Source organism: Fusarium vanettenii, assembly GCF_000151355.1.
Source record: "Fusarium vanettenii 77-13-4 chromosome 13 genomic scaffold NECHAsca_55_chr13_4_0, whole genome shotgun sequence".
In the NCBI taxonomy this organism is placed as follows: domain Eukaryota; kingdom Fungi; phylum Ascomycota; class Sordariomycetes; order Hypocreales; family Nectriaceae; genus Fusarium; species Fusarium vanettenii.
In genome coordinates this window covers 5544-25061 of record NW_003315834.1, presented here as the reverse complement: position 1 = coordinate 25061, position 19518 = coordinate 5544, and the positions used below count along the sequence as shown (strand labels likewise).

The window sequence follows — 19518 nt, the reverse complement described above, 5'->3', positions numbered from 1 at the left end:
AGTCCCTGCCTGTCCAACCTTCTCTGAGGGCGGCTACGAGCTGACCCGAATTGATCTGGATGGCTACACTGATCTCTCTTCGGTTCTGATTACTCTTCGGGTTTCCCAGGAGCTTCGAGTCTGGTGGGGAGATGACTTCCGCGTTGGGTGGACCGACAACACTTGCGATGCCGCCGCTTGCCGCACACATGCGCCCACCTATCTCATGAAGGAAGAGGCTGTCGCCGATGCTGTGCGTCGGGGTGTGTTCCGGTGGTCACGAACCAACACGTTTGATCGCATCGATGATGCCATTGTCTAGGGGGCTGTGAACTAATGGATGTTCGATTGCGACATGCGGTGTATTGACGGGATATGGCGAGCACCTGTCAGAGAATTTTCTCTGTATCATTGACACGATTTGACACGAATTTCTTGGAAGGGCGGTGTAATGGTTGACTCTGGGACATGACTTTAATTCGGAGGAAAGTAGATGGATGGAGGAGCATCATGTCGAATATGGCCAAAGCCCTTGTTTTCTCAAGTAATCATTCATGATAGATTCGTATCTATTCATCTGATCGTTGTCATTTCTTTGTGTGATGCGTGTGAGGTTGTCCAACAGGTTCCCTGCTTCCATGAGGGGATTTTGATCATGAACAATGCATGAGAGTGAAACACAAGCGACTTGGGTGAGATGTGGAACATTTCCTATTGTTGTTTTTGGATCTTGAAGAGACTCCATTAACTTCGCAACATGGCCGAAGCGATTTGATCGATGAACGATATCGGCCTTGATTCACCGCAATCCCTTTTCTCTGAGTGAGACAAGCATTGAATTCATCAGGTGGACAGATGGGCCAAAAGTCACCTTGAGGCCATGTCTAATCTTGTCCAAAAACGAGAGACCGCCATTTAATTCATACACATGACATACATTTTATCACACATGCCGCTGTAAGTATCTGCACAGGCAAACAAACTCCGACCGGGCCTATCCTTCGCATCAAAGACCAAAAAGCCGACATCCTGCCGTGCCTCTGATTCTGACATGATATTTCAGCAACATGGTTGGCAATCCAACCTCCAAATTCGTCCCACAATCTCCTTGCCTTTAGTCACTGCTGTCGACGTCTGAACCATCAGGAACCCGGCTATTGGCGTACTCAGATTCGTCATACTTAATGTCATCATCGCTGCAATCACCATTTCCAGCCTCGTTGGCGCCCATGTCGTCGACTCCATAGTAGCCATCGTCTCTGCGTTCGTTGTTGTCCGTTGATTCACGCATGACGGGCTGGACTAGGGCTTCTTCTTGACCACCGGCGACCTGCTCGACTTGATTGAAGAAGACATGGTCCTCTCGAAGCCACTTGCCTTGACTGACGAATCCCATCGGGCTGTGTGCAAAGTCTTGGCCTCGTCGGCGGAGTGCGAGCCACTCCTGCAAGAAGGTTAGGGGGCTTTGAGCGAGCTTACTGTCCTCAGAAGTCGGATCCTTGTGCGCTTGGGCTTGAACTTGGACTTGGACTCCATCTTGGGCAGGGGTCTCATCGGCGGCGCCGTCCACCATCATGTCCAAACCTGACTCTTCGACCAAGCCGGGGCCTTCTTGGATCCCGAGCAATGAGCACATCTGCTCGTACTCCTCCCATTCAAAGTAGAGTCGACCCGAGTACAAGCCAAGTTCAACCTGGAGCCATGTCGGGGCGCGCCAATCCGAAGGCAGTGACGGAATGCTGTAGAACTTGAGATGGTTGAAGTGCAGCATCTTTCTGGTAATGGGCGCCGCGTAGATGAGAAGGTGTGTCGCAACCTTTAGGTCGGGATCTCTCATGAGGGGGATCAGAGCCTCTGCTTCCTCGGGGATAATGATGACGGCAATCTCAGCGGTAGGGCTCCAGAGAACCCAGTTGACGGGACGCTACAGGTTTCGTAAGCAACAAGAATAGGGGGTTAGCTTCGGATCACTCACTATGAAATTGTCATTGGAAAGCTCTCCTTGAAGCTTGATAGTTCGGCTGAACTCGATAGTCTCAAGCAGCTTCGACTTGGTGGCCTTGGAGGAAATCTTGAACTTGCGGCCGATGCCAGTCCGAGAAAGGGCATGGAAGATGTGATTGAAGTAATGCGAATCAGGAGGAAGTCTTCCAGTGCGAGCAAATGCCTCGAGACTGGCATTGAGGCCGGGAAACGAGTGGGCGGCGTAGTGATGCGGCTTCTTGACTTGTCTCACCGACTCGACTTCAAAGGCCACCTCTCGTTCCTGCTCTACTTCTTGCAAGGCCGATGCGTGTACAGCCTTTCCTGTGTCCTGGAATGCCTTGCGTCGGGTGTTGAGCTCGCTGATGAACTGCTTGAGGGTATCATTGTTTGAAGTTTGCACTCCGGCCGCACGGCTCTTGAGTTTTGGCTCGTAAAGGTGTTGGAGCGTCTGTTGCTCATCCTGCTTGATGGCTTGAACGTAGGCCTTTCGTTGCGACTTGTCGGTCAAGAAGTCGGGGTGGTTGATTGCAGCTTGCATTCGGCGGCAGAAGTCCATGCCTTGAGCAAAGTACAATGGTTGTAACTGCTCAATGTTGTCGCACGTGTTATCGAGAAGCCATTGGATGCTACTATACGTCAGTTGAGAGTCAAGAGTCTTCCAATTTCAACATCTTACACGTCGGATGAGTCAATGGGTTCATGCATCGTCTTGTGCTGTAGATCTGCGATGCTCTGATGGACTTCCGGAGGAATAAAAAAGCTGACAGACTGTGTGGTTCCGAGTTGGCGCAGACGCATTGCGGCTTGAACTCGTCAGTATTAAATATCCAAGACATGAATCATCAGTCCACTTACCTTGGACTGTGTGGTCCTTTGTCTGTCCCAATCGCAGAGTGAGAGCACCACGGGCAAGGGGTGGCAGCCTCAAATCAGTTCCTCGAGTGTGCGCCTAGAGACGGTGAGTATCAACTACAGAAGGGTCTAGGGGAGATTGGCATACCTCGTCTAGATATACCAAGCATTGGCTGAGGTCATCCGCGAATGGGGACGCCAGAAGAGGTGTTCGTCGCCCCTCTTGGGTCAGGATCCATGGCTTGTTTTCTTCATCAAAATACAACGCCGCCCGAACCGATTTATCGATTCTCAGCCATTGTTGGGCCAGGGTGAAGTTGTCCATTTCTAGAATCTGAGCACCCGCATCGATCAAGACTCGGATTTGCATGCGCTTCAGGTAGTGCAGCAAGTCCAGTTCTGAGGCTCTTCCATATTGCGAGGTTCGCACATCTATTGGCAAGATGCAGTGTCGGTTCCGCGTGTGAAGGAGATAGCTCAGAACCTCAGCGCTCGTGTGGTGAAGGCTTGACAGATCCTGTTGCTCAATGTTCAGGGGAAGCATTGTTCGATTGTCATTCGTGCCGCTGAAGCCAGTGCTCAGAGGCTTGCTCACGGTCGAGGGTCTGCTCTGATGTGATGCATCAAGAGGTGATAGAGGAATGTCCCACCCGTTGGACTGCAGCTTCACCTCAAACTGCTTTGCATGCCGGGGAAAGACAAAGTTGTTCAGGAAGTAGTCTATAACCACGTTGTTGTACCGAACTGCCTTCCAAATCTCCCTCAACTGCATGTCGTCATCCACATTGATCGAGTTCCAGGCTTTCATCGACGACGGGAAGCCTTCAGAGCTTTTGGTCCAAGCATCGTACTCGGTCGCTGGGTCGTCAGATTTGAGGATGTGTTCTAGACATTGTCGGAGTTGCGCTGGGTTTATCCCGTCATAGTAGAACGCGAGACAGGTGAAGAGAATGGCAACATCAGGGTGGCCCCATTCAGATTGGTCGCTTGGCACTCCCTTGGCGTGGAAGGGAACTGCAATAGGGTCTCTTCTCGGATGGAGTCCGTACTCAACGTTCCATCGCTTCTTCAGCGTCATCATGAGTATACGGTTGACCAGAAGTCCTCGAAGGAGGTAGACTGTCTGCCTCAAGCTTGGTTTGTCCGGACACATGCCCCGAACTCGCTCGACGCTGGCGGGTCTTGGCCTTGCCGAAGTGATGAAGTCTTTCACGGCCACCCTGTCTTTGGCTGCCATGGCTTGTTCGGCAAGCGGAAGGATCCCACCAGCGCCTTCACAGATGTCCTTGGTCAGTCTGCGAACGAGCTCATCTTCGACGTCTTGTCGAAGGAAGAAGACGAAGGGGAATCCGCCTCCTTGGCGTCTCATGACATTGATCGAGTGCGGAAGGTCGTAAGGAAGGTCAGAAAGGTGACCATCCACGAGTCGCAGTACTGCTTCAGCAACCAGCCAGCGGTGCGGGTGTCCATCCACCGTCATTTGGGATCCTGATGGGTAGATGAGTTGAGTTCTCACGGCTAGAGTGTAGTCAGACTCGTCCAAAATGTCTCGTGAGTTCTTGGTGAGCCATTCTTGAACTTTGATCATGGGCCCTGCTTGCAGTGGCTTCTCGTCCAAAAGTCGCTGTTGTCCGCTGAGCATGAACGACATGTTGTGCTCGGGTTGGCAGATCATCACGCCAGCAGATTTGAGCATCTCTCTATGAATTGTGAGGAAGGCTCGAATGTTGGTCTCAGTTGTAGGCGTCCTGCGCGAGAAGGGGACATGACGAATGCTGCGCCCCAGGATGCCGCCGAGTCTGGCTTGAAGTAGCTGCGCAGTCTGCTGGAGCAGTGCCTTGGGAACTATGACCCGAACTAGCTGCTTTCTGTTGGCAAGAGCTGCTGCAGCCATCGGAATGATACAAGAGGTTTTCCCTAGTTGTCAGGTTAGCAAATGGCTTCATCTAGTTAGTATTTTTTCGGAGAGGCTTCACTTACCTTGGCCCATGTTCATCTGCAACACCGAGTTTGACCCAGATTCAGGAGAAATGGTAGCCAACGCGACATCAATCTGAACTGGTCGGATCATCAAATTGGACTCAATCTCAAGGAGCAGCCAGTCTGGGTATTCCTCCGGGCTCCAGTTCGAATGACCTTGGTTGGCGAGTTCTTCTTGATACCGACCCGACATGTTCTTCAGCGCAAGGTCGTGGAGACGAATCTCCCTTTGCATTTTCGTGATTTCGACACCCAAGTCTACAATTGCATTGCGGATGCCGCTGCCAAATACCTTCTGAGACGCAATAGAACTGATCTTGCCCAGGACCGTCGCCTTGGTCACGATCGGCCATTGGCCACCTGCCTTGAGCCAACGAATCCGCCTCGCTGAGCATGTTGGACCTTCCGCGTTGAGTGCTGACACGATCTTCCGGAAGCTCGCATCAACGCTCTCCGATTTGAGCTTTATAGATTCCTCGCGAGTTTGTAGAGAGACCGTGGTTGTGCTCGTGGGGGAGTCCAGACGCCGAAAGGCATCGAGGCTGTTCTGAAAGTCTGCCGCATATCGACGTCTGACTGCTGATTTGGAAGCTCCAAGCCGAGTTGATATGGCCTCCAGTTTCATCACAGACTCCGTCACAACCTTGTTCGTAGGGAAAACTGTCATGTCACGCTTGGGACCTCTAGCTCCAAACATGTGTGAGGGGCCACTTGCTGTGCCTCTACCGTTCAGCCATGCCAAAGCACCGAACGCACCGAAAGCACCGGGGGGTTGAGGGAAGTCTTTCACAGTCAAAAATGGACGTTCAGTAGAGCCGATCGTTTCCTTCGCGGGCTCGGGGATGACCTCATTGATGACAATGTAGGGTTTGGCCAGCAACTGCTGGAGATCGACGCCCTCGTTTCCACGAATTCTTACAGCAAAAGAATCGTCAGAGGGCACAGTTGGAGGTGGTTCATACCGATCTTCAGAGGACTTTCGATCAAGAATTTCCTGAACAGCCTGGAGGTGTTCTGCCAGATCTCTGTTCATGAATAGTCGTTTCCATTCCGGGCGGATAACCTCCAATGCGGCGCCGATGTCGAGTAGAACTGACTGAGCCAGGCCACTTACAGTCGGTTCCAGGCACGGCCACTGAGACAAGAGGTGATTAGCAAACAGCTTGCAGTCTTCCTCGACTCTAGTCTCATGCTTGCATCGCTCGAGCTGCAACTTTCGCCTGAGTTTGGCACTCGAAAACTCCTCAAGCGCCTGTGTGTCACTTGTCGGTGGGGGTGCTCTGAAGGGTTTCAGCAATTGCAGTAGATAGTCCAGCTGCGGTACTTGATTGGGCTGGAAATGACAGAATTCTTCCCATGGAGGGAGGTCGAGGTCCTTGAGTTCTCCGAAGACTGCAAATGCGATGATAGCTCGCAGAAGGGGCATGTTGGCGTCAGCTCGGAACGACATAGGGCCAAGGAGGAACATCAAGCGGTAGCGGTCTGTCGCGTCACGCGCGAAGCGGACGAGGGATCCCCAGTGCTGCAAGATGTCAACTTTCAGTTTGTCACTGAGAGATGCTGCTTGGAAAGGCGCTTCAAAGCCACCAACTACACCACCCTGAGCGAGCATCTGGGCCAAGTTGTCTGCGGTTCTCATGTTCTGGGGCCATTGCCGAACGAGATGCATCGCTTCCAACACATTTCGATGGGCTATATTTGTCGTAGAAGGGCGATCTCGAGATTGGTATTCCTTGTTGTCAGGAACCGAACGATCGCATGCGTCTCCAAGATACCTCTCGACAGCTTGTTGGCGGAACATTGCCCGTGCATGCAGATGTGGCTCCCCATAGTCGAGTAATTCAGGAGGCTCCATGGAGGCCTGATCCTTTGTTGCGAACATGGCCAACGTCATAGATCCCTGCAATATCTGATCGACTATCGGCCTGAACTCTGATCGCTGGAGAGTGCTTGGCAAAGATTCAATCCAAGTGTCGGTTCGCATGACTTTGAGGTCAAGGGGGTAATAAACTCTCCTCGGCGTAAGTTGAGAAATTTTCGCCAAAATCTTCAATGGAGGAGGGCCCAGGGGCGACCAAGGTTGTGAGATACCTGCCTGAAGCCATTGAATGGCCTCCTCGGTTCCCGTACGACCTGTCAGTGGATCGGGAAGCAGGAAAGAGGTTGATGCATGGAGGAGAGCCTTCATGAAGACCAGCGTCGGTTCTGGGGCGCAGTCGATTCTTCCCAATGCTTTGTTGATGGTGAATTTTCCATATTTTCCAGTCCCGTCAGACTCAATCCTGACCGTGACGTGACAGCCATCCGACGTGGCAGACAAGTTCCCGAGAGGCACCAAGATAGATCTGTGCATGGGGTTGGTGTCGCTCGTGCACACCAGCTTGCTTCGTAATCCATACCAAGTTCCGGCATCCTGATTCGTGTCGACCTGACATTGAAGCTGGGGTGACTGGAGCAGGCGGTTCTTGTTAACAAAGAACATGATGTTGAGCCGTGGCAACTCGACTTGCAGGTTCTTGCCTCCTCCCGGCTGGCGCACAAGAATATGGTCTCGAGGCTCAAAGCAACCAAAGATCCCGGCTATTCGGTTGAAAAGCGGACTGTAAGGGTTCACAATACTGTCTCTTTCGTACATCCCTAGCCCTTTCCGTGCCATTGTGCAGCTCTGGTCACTGAGACTCAGAGTGTACCACCGAGCGGGGAATTCGGGCCAGGGCTGGTGGCTCTTGGTGATGAGCAGTTCCCCATTGTTGAGATTCCTAGTTTCAGTCAGCCCGGTTCACAGAATGCTCGACAAGCATTGGACGTACAGCCAATGGAATGACCCTTGGAGAAGAGGACCCGGTAAATCCCAGTACTGTCCATTTCGGAACGTCTCTCTTGGTATCAATTGCAGTGAGTATGGCTTTCTGAAAGCCCTTACAATCAACTCGCCGCTCTGGTCAAAGCCGACGTGCACTTGAAAGCCATGAGGCCTCACACAGAGTGCTGTCATTCCAAATCAGCGGTGCCCTCTTGGACGCTCAGTGTCCTATCTGTACTTACTATATTGCATTCTAGGCCTTTCTGATGGGAACGTCAACAGAGACTGGTTTCCGAACAGTTCGTTCAGGATGAGAGAGGTTTTAGGGTCTTTGGGGAGTTTCTAAGCCCAATGTTAGCAATTTCAATGGATGTCGGATTGTCGGGAACCTACGCCCATGGGCCGATAATCAACCATCAGGAGACCCTCAGTAATGTTGTAATGAACAGCTTGCACAAAGGCTTCGTCCCCAGATACCGAGAAACAAGAAATCCAATGTGGTGCCTCAAGTTTCACATCCCGGAACGCTCGAGCGCAACCCTCTTCCTCTGGCCACATCTCTTGCAAGGAACGTCGGAAAATATCCGTCTTCTGCATAATGGACTCAGAAACCAGTTGGGAGAGCTGATATGAAAGTCTCATGTCTCGAATGACGGTGTGCTGGAGCAATTCAGGCAAGGCCTCCAATTTGACAACGAGGTTGTCGTGCACTGTGATGCTACTCTGAATGTAAACCTCCAATGAGGAGTCATCCAAGTCCGCAGGACGATATGTCAAATGCGTGAATGTTCTCTTGCACAAAAGAGCTGCCCACAGAGCGTATTGCTGGAATCTCTGCGCGAGTTCGGTCTCGGTGACTTTGTACGACTCCGCACGAAGAAGCTTGAACCAGCGCACACATGTTCCACGAGCCCGCAAAAGCAGAGAGGCAGCTTTCTCGGAGATTTCTTCCATCTGGGCAGCCCATGCGAAATCAATCAGACGTAGCGTCAACGTGACGATCGTTTCCATCAAGTAGGTCTCTCTCCAATTGGCGGAGAGGCTGTCTAGGCGGCTAGCAAGCTGTTGAATCAGAGCGTCGCAGAAGCCTGGGTCACGAAACACCGCATGAATAAGCCTAAAGACGTCTTGGGAAGCATCAAAAGGCCCACACTGAAAAGCCATGTGGCTCAGGAGTAACATTGTTGCTTCGTTGGAAAAGTTGAGGTTGGCGGAGCCCAATTCGGTGAGAATGGATAACCATCGCCTGGACTTCCCGGAAGCGATCGTCTGAAATGCCAGATACTCATGAACGTTGATCCCCTGCGGACATCTAGATGCCGTTGACATGATCTCGTACGACGAAGGGCCGTATATGTTCTTCAAGAAGATGTGGTCCTGGAGGATCGGCGCGAACGGTGACGAGCTGGGAATTTGCAGTTTGACCTGATGCAAGACGCTGAGATGTGACCGGCGACCAGGCCACTTCTTCGACAGATTGTCGTGGTAAGTGAGCTTCAGGCCGTTAGGACGACACGCGCCATTCCTTCCGTTATCCCACTCAACGGGAAACGCCATTTCGGTGTAATGCGTCATGAAAACTGCAAACATGTCAGTCCAACGGTCAAGTTTGACGTTTCGGTCGGGGAAATGAAATGGGTCTGAGCCTCCTCCGAGCAGTAACACTTACAAGGCTTTGTGACAGACGCCAGGGAACATCTCATTGTCGTTTCGTTGGCAAATCGTTGTAACTGCTGATACTCCCTGAGCCGACACTTGGGTTCGACACCTTCTTCAAGTGGTGAGAGGGCAAGGCGCGATATCGCCGTCCATGTCGTATCTCGGTAGGTTGCAAAGCTTTGAGGGCAAGCCAGCTCAAAGATAACCGCCCTGGCCACGTAGGGGTCGGATGGAAGCGGATGTTCGTACCCCTGGATCTTGATTCTTCTGAGTTGCCTCACCATGAAGCACCGAGCACAGTGAGGGTCGTGGATACCACGTCCGAGAGGGTTGTCGTCGTCAACCAAGTAGACACAGCTGCTCTCATCAATGCGCTGTGAGAGTTGAGCATATTCGTTGCTCTTCTTCTTCCATTCTTCTTCTTTCTCGTCGCGGATCTTGGTAGCCCAATTCTCAATTGACTCATGCAGATTCTGAAGCTGTTCGGAGATTGCCGAATCGTCGTACGCACGATGGCCATAGGACCCACGAACGGGGTCATCGAAGATGCTCATTGCCGAGCCCTGACATGATGCGATGCGATTCTGAATGTAGAGTTGGATCTTCTGGAGGCGCTTCATGTCCTCGAAGTTCGAGATGAGCAGGACGTCAAACATCTCGGGACGGAAGACGGGGTGGAACTCTTTCAAAAGAGGGTAAAGCCTGCAGCTTGCTTCATCCATGGTTACCCAAAGATCCATGACGTTCAGAATCATGGTACTTTTGAGTTCAGGCATGCCGTTGTACACTTCGTTGGCGTGGCCGAGATAACCATGAATGTGTGCGCTTGCCGTGTGGATTGTGGAATGTAGTGACTCCTTGGGCTCGATGCAGAATCTGGCCAGATTCGTTTCCATCTTGATCAGCTTGTGGTGGCGATGAGAGAAGGTACCCAAGTGCATTTTGGCAGCTTCAGCGATGCTCAGGGTTCCATTTCTATCCTCGCGGCGGTGTACAGGCTTTTTCCATCCCTTCCAAATGCTGTAAAGCTGTGCACCACTGACTTTGAGGTCGAACCTCAAGTCGCTAGGAGATGCTTGCCTCGGGACCGGGGGAATGGTTTTGGTCATGGCCAGCTTCTGTCGACTCCAAGAAGCATCAGTGAAGGCAGTAGCCTTGGAAACCGAGTGCTGAATTCCGGGGCTGAGATGCAGAAACAGGTACTCAATCCTCTGGACGACTTGACGATCTTGGGAGCGATCCTTGTCGACATCAAGCTTGACAAGACGTCGGCAAATCTTCTTCTTGAGAAAGTCAAGGCGCTCAATTTGAACACCAGAGTGCTGAACATGACTGAGGAATTCACTGAAGAGATGCGCCATCATGAACTTGTACTCGACTCGACCAAGCTCGCCCCCAAGCTGCTGGGCGAGGTAGCGTGATACGACGACACGCAGGACAAGCCAGAAAGGAAGTCTCTTCCACGGCTTTTCTGCGTTTTTCCAGCAGACATCATCCCGAACCATCTTTTGCAACAAGACTGGAGTCAGTCGGCGGCCGTTCTCTTGGAGGATGGCCATCAACATGGAGGAGATCAACGCAGGCTCGGAAGTGTTGCGGGTTTCGGCAATGGTGGTGCCGGCCTTGAGTGCAAGCGCGGAGAAGTCCATGAGCGACTCTCGCGATGCGCTGTCGAGGAAGCTGGCTAGGTTTGAGACAAATCCAGTTTCTTGAACGGTCGTGAGTGGAACAGCGACAGCACATCCAGGGAACTGCCACTTGAGGGCATTGTCGGTCGCCAAAACATCTTCGTTCTTGGCAGAAGTCTCAAAGGCCTCGAATATGAGTGAAGCACCAAGAACAGGGCTGCGAGAGGTTAGTTTACATGAGTTCAGGCAGCCAGACAGGGACAGGAGGACTTACTCTTCAGCGCGACGAATGAACAGAGCACAGTTCTGTGCATGTACATGAACAACAACGAAGTCCGCCTCTCCGAGGCCATTCAGCTCTCTAGAAAGCACGTCTCTGTCGACATGGCCACTGGAATGAATAATCCTTGTGGCCTGGAGTCCACGCTCGATAGCGTTCCAAGTAGAACGAAAGTCGTTGTCGGGCAGGTCTCGGATATGCTTGACACAAGCGATGAGGCGGTTGATCAGATCGGCCTCGATCTCGTTCAGGTTCGGATCCCGACGATGCGGTAGCTTGGGGGGCAGGACAAGATGATTGTACAAGGCATCTGAAAGCGACAGGGTTTCATGATGGATAGTGGCAACGGGCCTCGTCCGGGGTGGGATTGCGGAGGGCATCTTGCGTGATGCGTGATAAGGATTCGTACAGAAACAGCGAAAGAAAAGACGATGAAAGATAAAACAAACAGTGCAATACAGCAGGGGAAGAGGCGGATGTGTATCTAGACGATACAGGGTCAGGCAAGGCGTGGTGCCTCAGGCGGGAAGAACTTGAAGATCGGCTGGCAGGAGGCCGAACGCGTTTCGGGCTCAGACGATGTCGGCCCTTTCGCGGTCGGCGAGAGTTGGTAGGGAAGGAGTCAGTCGGTTGTGTTCCTTCCTCGACGGGAGACGGGATCGCCTTCGGGTAGTCGCAGTGTAAGTGAGAGAGAGGATGCGCGCGAGGGGGAAGGAGGCAGAGGCAGCTCGCATCACGGGGAGAAAATGAAAGATGAAGAGAAAAGAAAAAGAGAGAAGCTTCCAGGCAGCGACGAGATCATCAAGGCGAAAAGAAGAAAAAAATCACCCGTTGTGCAGTTTGCCAGCTCCTTGACGGTCGTTGGCAGTGGCAGCCAGTGGCCGCATGAAAGGCGGCTTCTGATTGGCCCATCAACTTTGAGCGTTGGTGATGGATGCACATATGAAAGAACAGGCCAGCATCAAAGACTTGAGTTATCTTGCGGTAGTTATGACTGCTTGTATCTTAAAATGATGCTAGAGTGGTAATTATGGGAGATCCCAAAGTCCTCTCTGCTCTGTCAGCCACTCCGTGTATTCATCGTGAGTGATCGGGATGGCAGAACGACGAGCCCATCAAGCTACATCCGTGAATAATTCACGCTCCGTTCACTCACAAGGCCTTTCAATTGGAGGCCGACCCTTTTTGCAGACTATGGTCGTACAGTTCTATCAACGCAAGGCAGACCGTTGCCTTGTTGGCAAGGGTTCTTGGTGTGCCCCACTCCATCTAAAACGACCATCACCGGCCTCCAAGGTCAAAGTGAAGAGTATGAGACAATTGGGGATGTACAAGAATATCTCGTGGAAATTATGCTTCTTTATTGAAGTATGTAATTGGATCTCCAGTTAACAGCCTGCGTAATCTCAGCGACCGAAAATGCGTGCGAAACTCCGTCAGACTCCCTCATCTCTCGGGTAGGTACCTTCCCGTCGGACATACACGCCAGGACCCCTGCATCGTCACACCCCCAAGCACAACTCAACTCCTCCATCATCCAACGAGGCATTCTTTGAACGGCTACCAACCTACTCAAGAGTAGCTGGCAACAGGCTCGCCCATGACATCCATTCGAGGCGTAATGCCCAGCCCCGGCTCTGTGGGTGCCTGTACACGTCCATCCTTGACTGTGAAGTTGCCGTCGGCAGTCTTGACCTTGACCATGTCACGACACTCGAGAATGCACCGTAGATGTCTCTCGGGGATGGTCTGCCCAAGATGAACAATAGCTGCAAATGCGACATCGGATCCTGTCGTCTCCTGGCAACTCATGGTGTACCCAGCTGCGAGTGCAATGTCCCTATGGCGGCGACTCTTCGTCAAGCCACCGTTCTTGGAGATCTTGATACCGAAACCCTCAGCCGCATCATCAGCAATCATATGCACGATGGACGCGTCGCTAGTGGCGAGTTCGTCAAAGTGGATGGGGACGTTGGTCCTCCGCCGCAGCGAAATGCACTCGCGCCACGTCGCGCATGGCGCCTCAAGGACAAAGTCGAGGCCGTCGGGGAGAAGGCGCAGCATACGGAGAGCCGTCTCGACCGTCATGCCGCCATTGGCATCGACAAGGAAGAACTCGCCCGGCTGCTTGTCGGCCAACGAGGCGGCGATGCGCTTGGCGTCTTCCACTGGCTCACCATCGATCTTGACAGAGTGCCCGATGTAGCCCCTTGCCCGGTGGTCTAGTTGCAAGAAGGGTTGTGACGCGCTCAGCTCATCTGCGTTGTCCGCTGATGTCGCCGGATGCAATGCTGACCACGGCAAGCTGATTACTTCTGGTGGCGAGGACTTCCGCCTGTCCTGCAGACACTGCTACCGCGGAGCCTCTGGGTTCAAGCTAACTGCCACCGCCATGTCTGAGTGTGCCAAGGCCTGTGCCGGGGACACCAACTGCCACGGAGCTAACTGGATGGGCCCTGACGGCGGCTGCTGGGCTCACCCTGAAAGAGACGTCAACGGCAAGACTCCTACCTTCTTCCGAGATGCCCGATGTGATGCACTGATGCCCCAGAGCCGAAGCGCGCCTGACCCAGCTATTGATGTTGACAACCCTGAAGTCACCACACGTCTCTGGTAAACGTCTGTTCGTAGGGGGGCAATAGGTTGAGGTGTGGAGTGTGAGAACTGATGGTCTGTGCAAATTTGTAGCAGTTGAGAAGAAGAGGTTAGAGGTCAAGTGACAGTGGAAGTGATTTTAGACAAGACTGATAACTAATATATCGAATGCGGCCATAATAAAATTCATGTATAAATGGGGATTCACCTCACAATGTTTGGGTTTCGTAAAACTCAAATGTCACGGGCCATGCACACTGGGTACGACATGTTTGCTATCACTACATAGTGGAAATAATCCCAGCACTTTAGGGGGAGACGATATTTTACAAAATTGGAACGAAACATGTCAGCATGGCTGCTCCAAATAAACCTTTTAGCCTTCACAATGTAACAGGAACCAGTAGCTCGCAGCGTGTTTGCGCCAGTTGCTGCTTCTTCTGCCACGAAGCCAAACATAGATCCGTACTAGCTGCTTAATAGTCCGAACACACATGTCGGGCGCAATAAAATAGTGTCAAAGAGCTTGGTGTGGTCGAAGATAGTCATGCAGCTCTTTTGTCACTCTCATATGAGCTCTGGAGGGTTAAAGGGCGATTCTTTCGTCTGGGGAGACAGACCTAGTGCGCCATAGACGGCTGTCACGCCGTAGTCTTTATAACCCAACGACCAGTGAACGAGAGACCGCACGCCGTTCTCATTACTTTTGCGAGTAAGCACCTAAACCAAGCCCATCACCTCTGCAAAGTGTGCAGCATAACCGGGGAACTGCTCTATACAGCTCACAATAGCGTCGAATATTTTAAACTTATACAGAGCGCCGAGAAAGCCATGATACCAACAGTCGGAATAGCCTCAGCAAGTTCTAACTCCATTGCAACTGAGGCATTCCGGATAAGACCAAATGGCTTTCAATCAGCTCCGATAAAGGCTCGACAGATTGCGGAACCCATGTAACAGTTGGAACCAGTGACCAAGACTGTTCGAGGAGAGTCGTTTGCAATCGTTGTTTTCGGATGTGAGATCTTGGTTGAGGCACTACTAGCTGTTGATGTTGGGGTTGTTGACATTCCCTAAATATTGTCAGACAGTACGTGTATTCGGTCCATTGGTTGAGTCAGTGTAGTCGTGTTGTGTTCGTGTTCTCCTTGAGTATCTGCCCCTGAAGGACCTGCTTTTAATCTTAAGATCCTTGACCCACACGTGACACCCCACATATTCAACAAATATATCTTATGAATGACTACGGGTCATCTTTGCTACTTCATTAAAATTGCATAGGTCAGAATGGTAACAGCTACCCTGTGCCTAAAAATCGTCTGGTCATCTAATTCGATAGATAGCAAGCCTGGCATGTTAACCACTTGTTGGTAGAGCCCACTCCCCCCACCATTATAGCCCGTTTTGCCTCATCACCATGATACCAGAGGGTTTGGGTGACGCTGGTAAATGCGCTTGTTTCCGAACTCCCGTCGCCCGGGTGAAGCCTCTATTGTGAGCTATGTACGTCACATGTTGCTGTAACATGACCCGCTGCTAGCGACTCTTCAGCATCGGCGTTTCGATGCTGACGTGGGCATGCTATCAAAACAAGCCCTTTGCGCTATAACCCAGTCCATCGTGTCTCGGCTTTCACCATCGCATCCAAAGAACTTTCGACAGCTTGCAACCAGAGACTAGCACTCTAAGTCTTCTAAGCAGGCGACTTCGAGAAGCACACTTTAATAGAGAGCCCAAACAAGCTCAGCGGAGCACAGAACTTCAGCTAGCTCCAGGGTGGTCATCAATTCCACCTTCCACTCCACATTTTCAATTTTGTGGAAGTTAAAGTCACGTGCGTCAATTCCATCAACTCCATTTCACCTTCACGTTAATGGGCTCAATTCCATCTAGATGCCTTCAACGTTGACCACTGGTTGAAACCATGTATGTATATATATATATATATATGTATATTTTTCGTCCGGGGGGCCGAGAGGCCCTAGAAGTCTCCTAAGGGAGCATAAAACGCGCTGAGCTACGGGAGTCTACCTATAATTTAACCATACAGTGTCCCCTATCTAGCATATCATCGGCATAAATAGCGCATTATATCGAGCCTATTACCCGTCAGCGGGTAGTCCAGGCACGGCTAGTAAGCAATAGCCGCGGGGCAGCTTATAACTAGGATAGTCATAGCGAGGGGCCGTGGTTGCCGATAGCTATAGTTAGATAGAGAGTATTACGACTCTCTATCTAGCCGAGCCTAGATAGTAGAAAGAGGTAATAAAGGAATATAAGAGAAGATAAGAGAGGGAGCAGACGCTAATATATCTCGAGTCGGTCTTATTTAATAGCGAGGGTAGATCCTATTAAAGAAAGCGCTTATCTTAGCTAACTTAATAAACCTATTAAAATCTTTTCTTAATACTAGATTTATTACTATATTTAGCGAGGGAATAAGCCTCGCTTAATACTATAGCGATACCTTTTTATAGTAAAAGATATAATTAGGTATTTTATATTAGTTATATAAGTAAATTATTTATATTTCGCTATAATTAAACCTCTCATAGTATATAGTAAAATCCCCATAGAGGGACTTTATAGCGAGTAAGTAATATAAGACTATATGCGAGAGTAATAGCTCCGGAGGGTAGGCTATTATTACCTTAAGATTTAATCTCTTATATTACTTAGGGGAGGCAAAAGACTATTAGGCTTTGAATACTTCTCTTAGTTTTTATATCGCGAATCTTTATAAGTAGGCTAATATTAGCCTAATACCCTTAGGCTTAGGCAATAAGGATATTACTTTTATTAATTTATTAGCTTATTTATTGCCGGGAATATTAATATAACCTAGAACCTAGTATCCTTTTATAATATTATATAATACTATTAAGGCTTAAAATTTAAGGAAGACCTCTTAGGAGGAATCTAATAATATACCTTATAGGTATATAATAATAGCGAGGTTATCTAAGTAGATAAAGATATCTTAGGCTAATAATTCTTATAAATTTAGGGTAGCCTTTAAACCCTTTAATATTCCTATTACTTTAATATTAAAGACCTTAGTTAATTTAAGCCGGCTAGATCTATTAAGGATAAAGATATTATTCTAATAGATAATAAAGCTATAGCTTATAGCTCTTTCTAAGGATAAAGAGCTATCTAAGTATATAACTAAGGTATATAAGTTAAGTAACTTAACTTAGCGAGAGAAGGTATTAATTAATTACTTTTTTAATGCTATTTATAGTGGCATTATTTATTCTTAATAGAAGCATTATTAAATAAGCTTTAATTATATATAGGGTATAAAGAGTTTATCTATGCGATAGAGATATATCTTAAAGCCGCTTTTTACCTATACTTAATATTTTCGCTTAATAAGATCATAGTAAGTAGGTTAGCTAGGCAGGCGAGTCTAACTTATTAGAGAGTAAGCCTTATTAAGTGACTTAAGTTACGCCGAGAATCTAAGTTACCTTACTTTAAGTAGCTAATTAACCGGCGATATCCCGCTTTCTTAGTAGAGAGTAGCGATTAATATTATCCTCTAGACGGGAAGTATAACTCTTATAGCCTAGTTTATAGCTTTTATTATTCTTTATATAAGATATTAATTACTTAATAATATATCCTTAATAGGCTAGCTCTACTATAGCCTAGTCTTGCCTAGGTACTATGCCTTAGAGCTATATAGTAGCACTAGCTCGATATATATTCTAATAGCGCTTTATATAGCGCTTAGGAGAGGACTATATATTATATTAATTAATCCTTATAGGTAATAGGCGATAGCCTATGCCTTCGCTACCTACTTTTTGATATAGATCCGGAATAATAGCCTACTATTAAGCTAGATACTAAGCTAATATAGAGCTAATTCGGGGTATTTCTTAATATCACCGTGAAGTATTATTAATATAGTCCTAAGTTTATTACGGGAGAAATATATAACTTTAGTTTTCTTTAGGTTAAAAGATATACTATTTTCCGCGCCTTAGTATACTATCTCCGCGATAGCGCTAGATATTATAGTAATACTCTTATCTATTATATCGCCTATGGATAGGATAGCCGTATTATCTGCGTAGCTAAAGCGGCCTTAGGGGTTACCTAGTCGGTAGATTAGTTTAGTATAAAATAGAAAGAGGATTAGCGATATCGGTGAGCCTTAGGGGAGGCTATATTAGAGAGGGGTAAAGGGGGTAAGGGTATCTTAATATTTAATATAGGCTAATTAATCCCTTATAAAGGACTCGGCCTATCTAGCTAGATAGTTAGGCTAGCCTTATTCGCGAAGACATAAGACTAATCTATTATATATAACGGTATCAAAAGTATTTTAGATATTTATTATGACTAGGGTAGCTACTTTCTTATATATAAATGCTTCTTTGATATTATAGATTAAGGCGGCCACTAGGTCTATTATTAACCTTTTAGGGAGAGCCCTAGCTTACTATAGGTAAAAGACGCTATAGTAAATAGCTACTTATAATAGATAGCATATAATTAGACGTTCTAGCCCTTTGCTGAGGTAAGAAAGCAAAGAGATAAGTCGCTAGGCCCTTAGCGATATAAAGTCGCGGCGTCTAGGTTTAGTAATTATAATTACTTCCCCCTCCTTAAATAGTTATAGGTAATAGCCTATTATTAGGTATCTTTCAAATAAGCGGCAAATATATATCCCGATAATATACTATATAGCTTTAAGGAGATCTACTATGATATTATTTAATCCTAGAGATATATTACCTATATAAAGAGTTATATATTAAACCTTATCTAGCGAAATCTCTAGCGAGAATAAAATTAATCTAAGAGAAGAGACTAATATCTAGGGGTTTATAATATTATCTTTTATAGTCTATTATTCTAGTATAGCTTACTAAAGTATATTAGCCTTATTTATCTAAGACTTATATATAATATTATTAACCTATAGCGGTAAGGGCTAGAAAGGTCTTAGAGATTTTAGCTAATAAATAGCTTTAAAAATAGTATTATTATTAAAGAAATTATTAATAAGGTTTTATTAATATTATCTTTTAGCCCGGCAGATTATATAATAAAGGTCCCTCTTAGTAATCTAAATATCCTAATTAAAGCCGCGAGGATAAAGTCTTTTAATAGCACGGAAAGCTATAGCAGCGCCGATATACTCCTCGGTCTACCACGGAGTAGAATATATACTTTTCTATAAAGGCTATCTAGTTGCCTTTGCTATTAATATTAGGAGATTTATAAGTGCAAAGGCTAACTTATCTAGGTCTATTAGAGTTAAACTCTCGAGGGGGATTCCTATAGCCTTAAGCTCTATAATCTCTATAAATTATTTAAGCTCGTTATCTATTATTACCTATACCTTACTTAGCTAAATTAGAGCTAGCCTAATATTAGGTAGCATTAAGCTAAGCATAAAGTAATTAGAGCTAATAATAAGATAGTCCTTAATAATAGCCTCGGCTAATAGTATATTTATAAAGGCGAGATTAATTATATTACTATATAGGTTTATTAGGATATCTAGAGAGTTAAGTAGGTTTAGATTATTTTTTAATAACTAAGCTATAATCTCCTAGCCGTGGTTAATAATAGGGCCTATTTATTAACTATAATATCTAATATTAAAGTTACTAATAATAAGGTAGCGTCTTAAGATAGGCTATTATAATAGTATCTCTAGGGCATTATGCTTATTATTCTAATAATAGAAGTTAATTATTATTATGCTATTAATTACTAGCTAGAGAATATCTCGA

At 47.9% G+C, this 19518-nt stretch overlaps 2 protein-coding genes across 2 annotated transcripts; both read right to left on the bottom strand.

The window, feature by feature from the left end:
• Window positions 1-1093: 1093 nt before the first annotated feature.
• On the bottom strand, window positions 1094-11547 carry NECHADRAFT_88047 (uncharacterized protein; the record flags this gene model as incomplete). Its single annotated transcript, XM_003040888.1, has 11 exons — window positions 1094-1903; window positions 1955-2594; window positions 2642-2768; window positions 2821-2914; window positions 2966-4734; window positions 4798-7556; window positions 7608-7785; window positions 7843-7942; window positions 7994-9180; window positions 9270-11104; window positions 11162-11547. The coding sequence occupies 11 exons, from the start codon at window positions 11545-11547 to the stop codon at window positions 1094-1096; spliced, it is 9885 nt and encodes a 3294-aa protein (XP_003040934.1).
• Window positions 11548-12739: 1192 nt separating this feature from the next.
• On the bottom strand, window positions 12740-13387 carry NECHADRAFT_54540 (uncharacterized protein; the record flags this gene model as incomplete). Its single annotated transcript, XM_003040887.1, has 1 exon — window positions 12740-13387. A coding segment is annotated over one exon (648 nt), but the record flags the coding sequence as incomplete, so codon positions are not given.
• Window positions 13388-19518: the final 6131 nt, after the last annotated feature.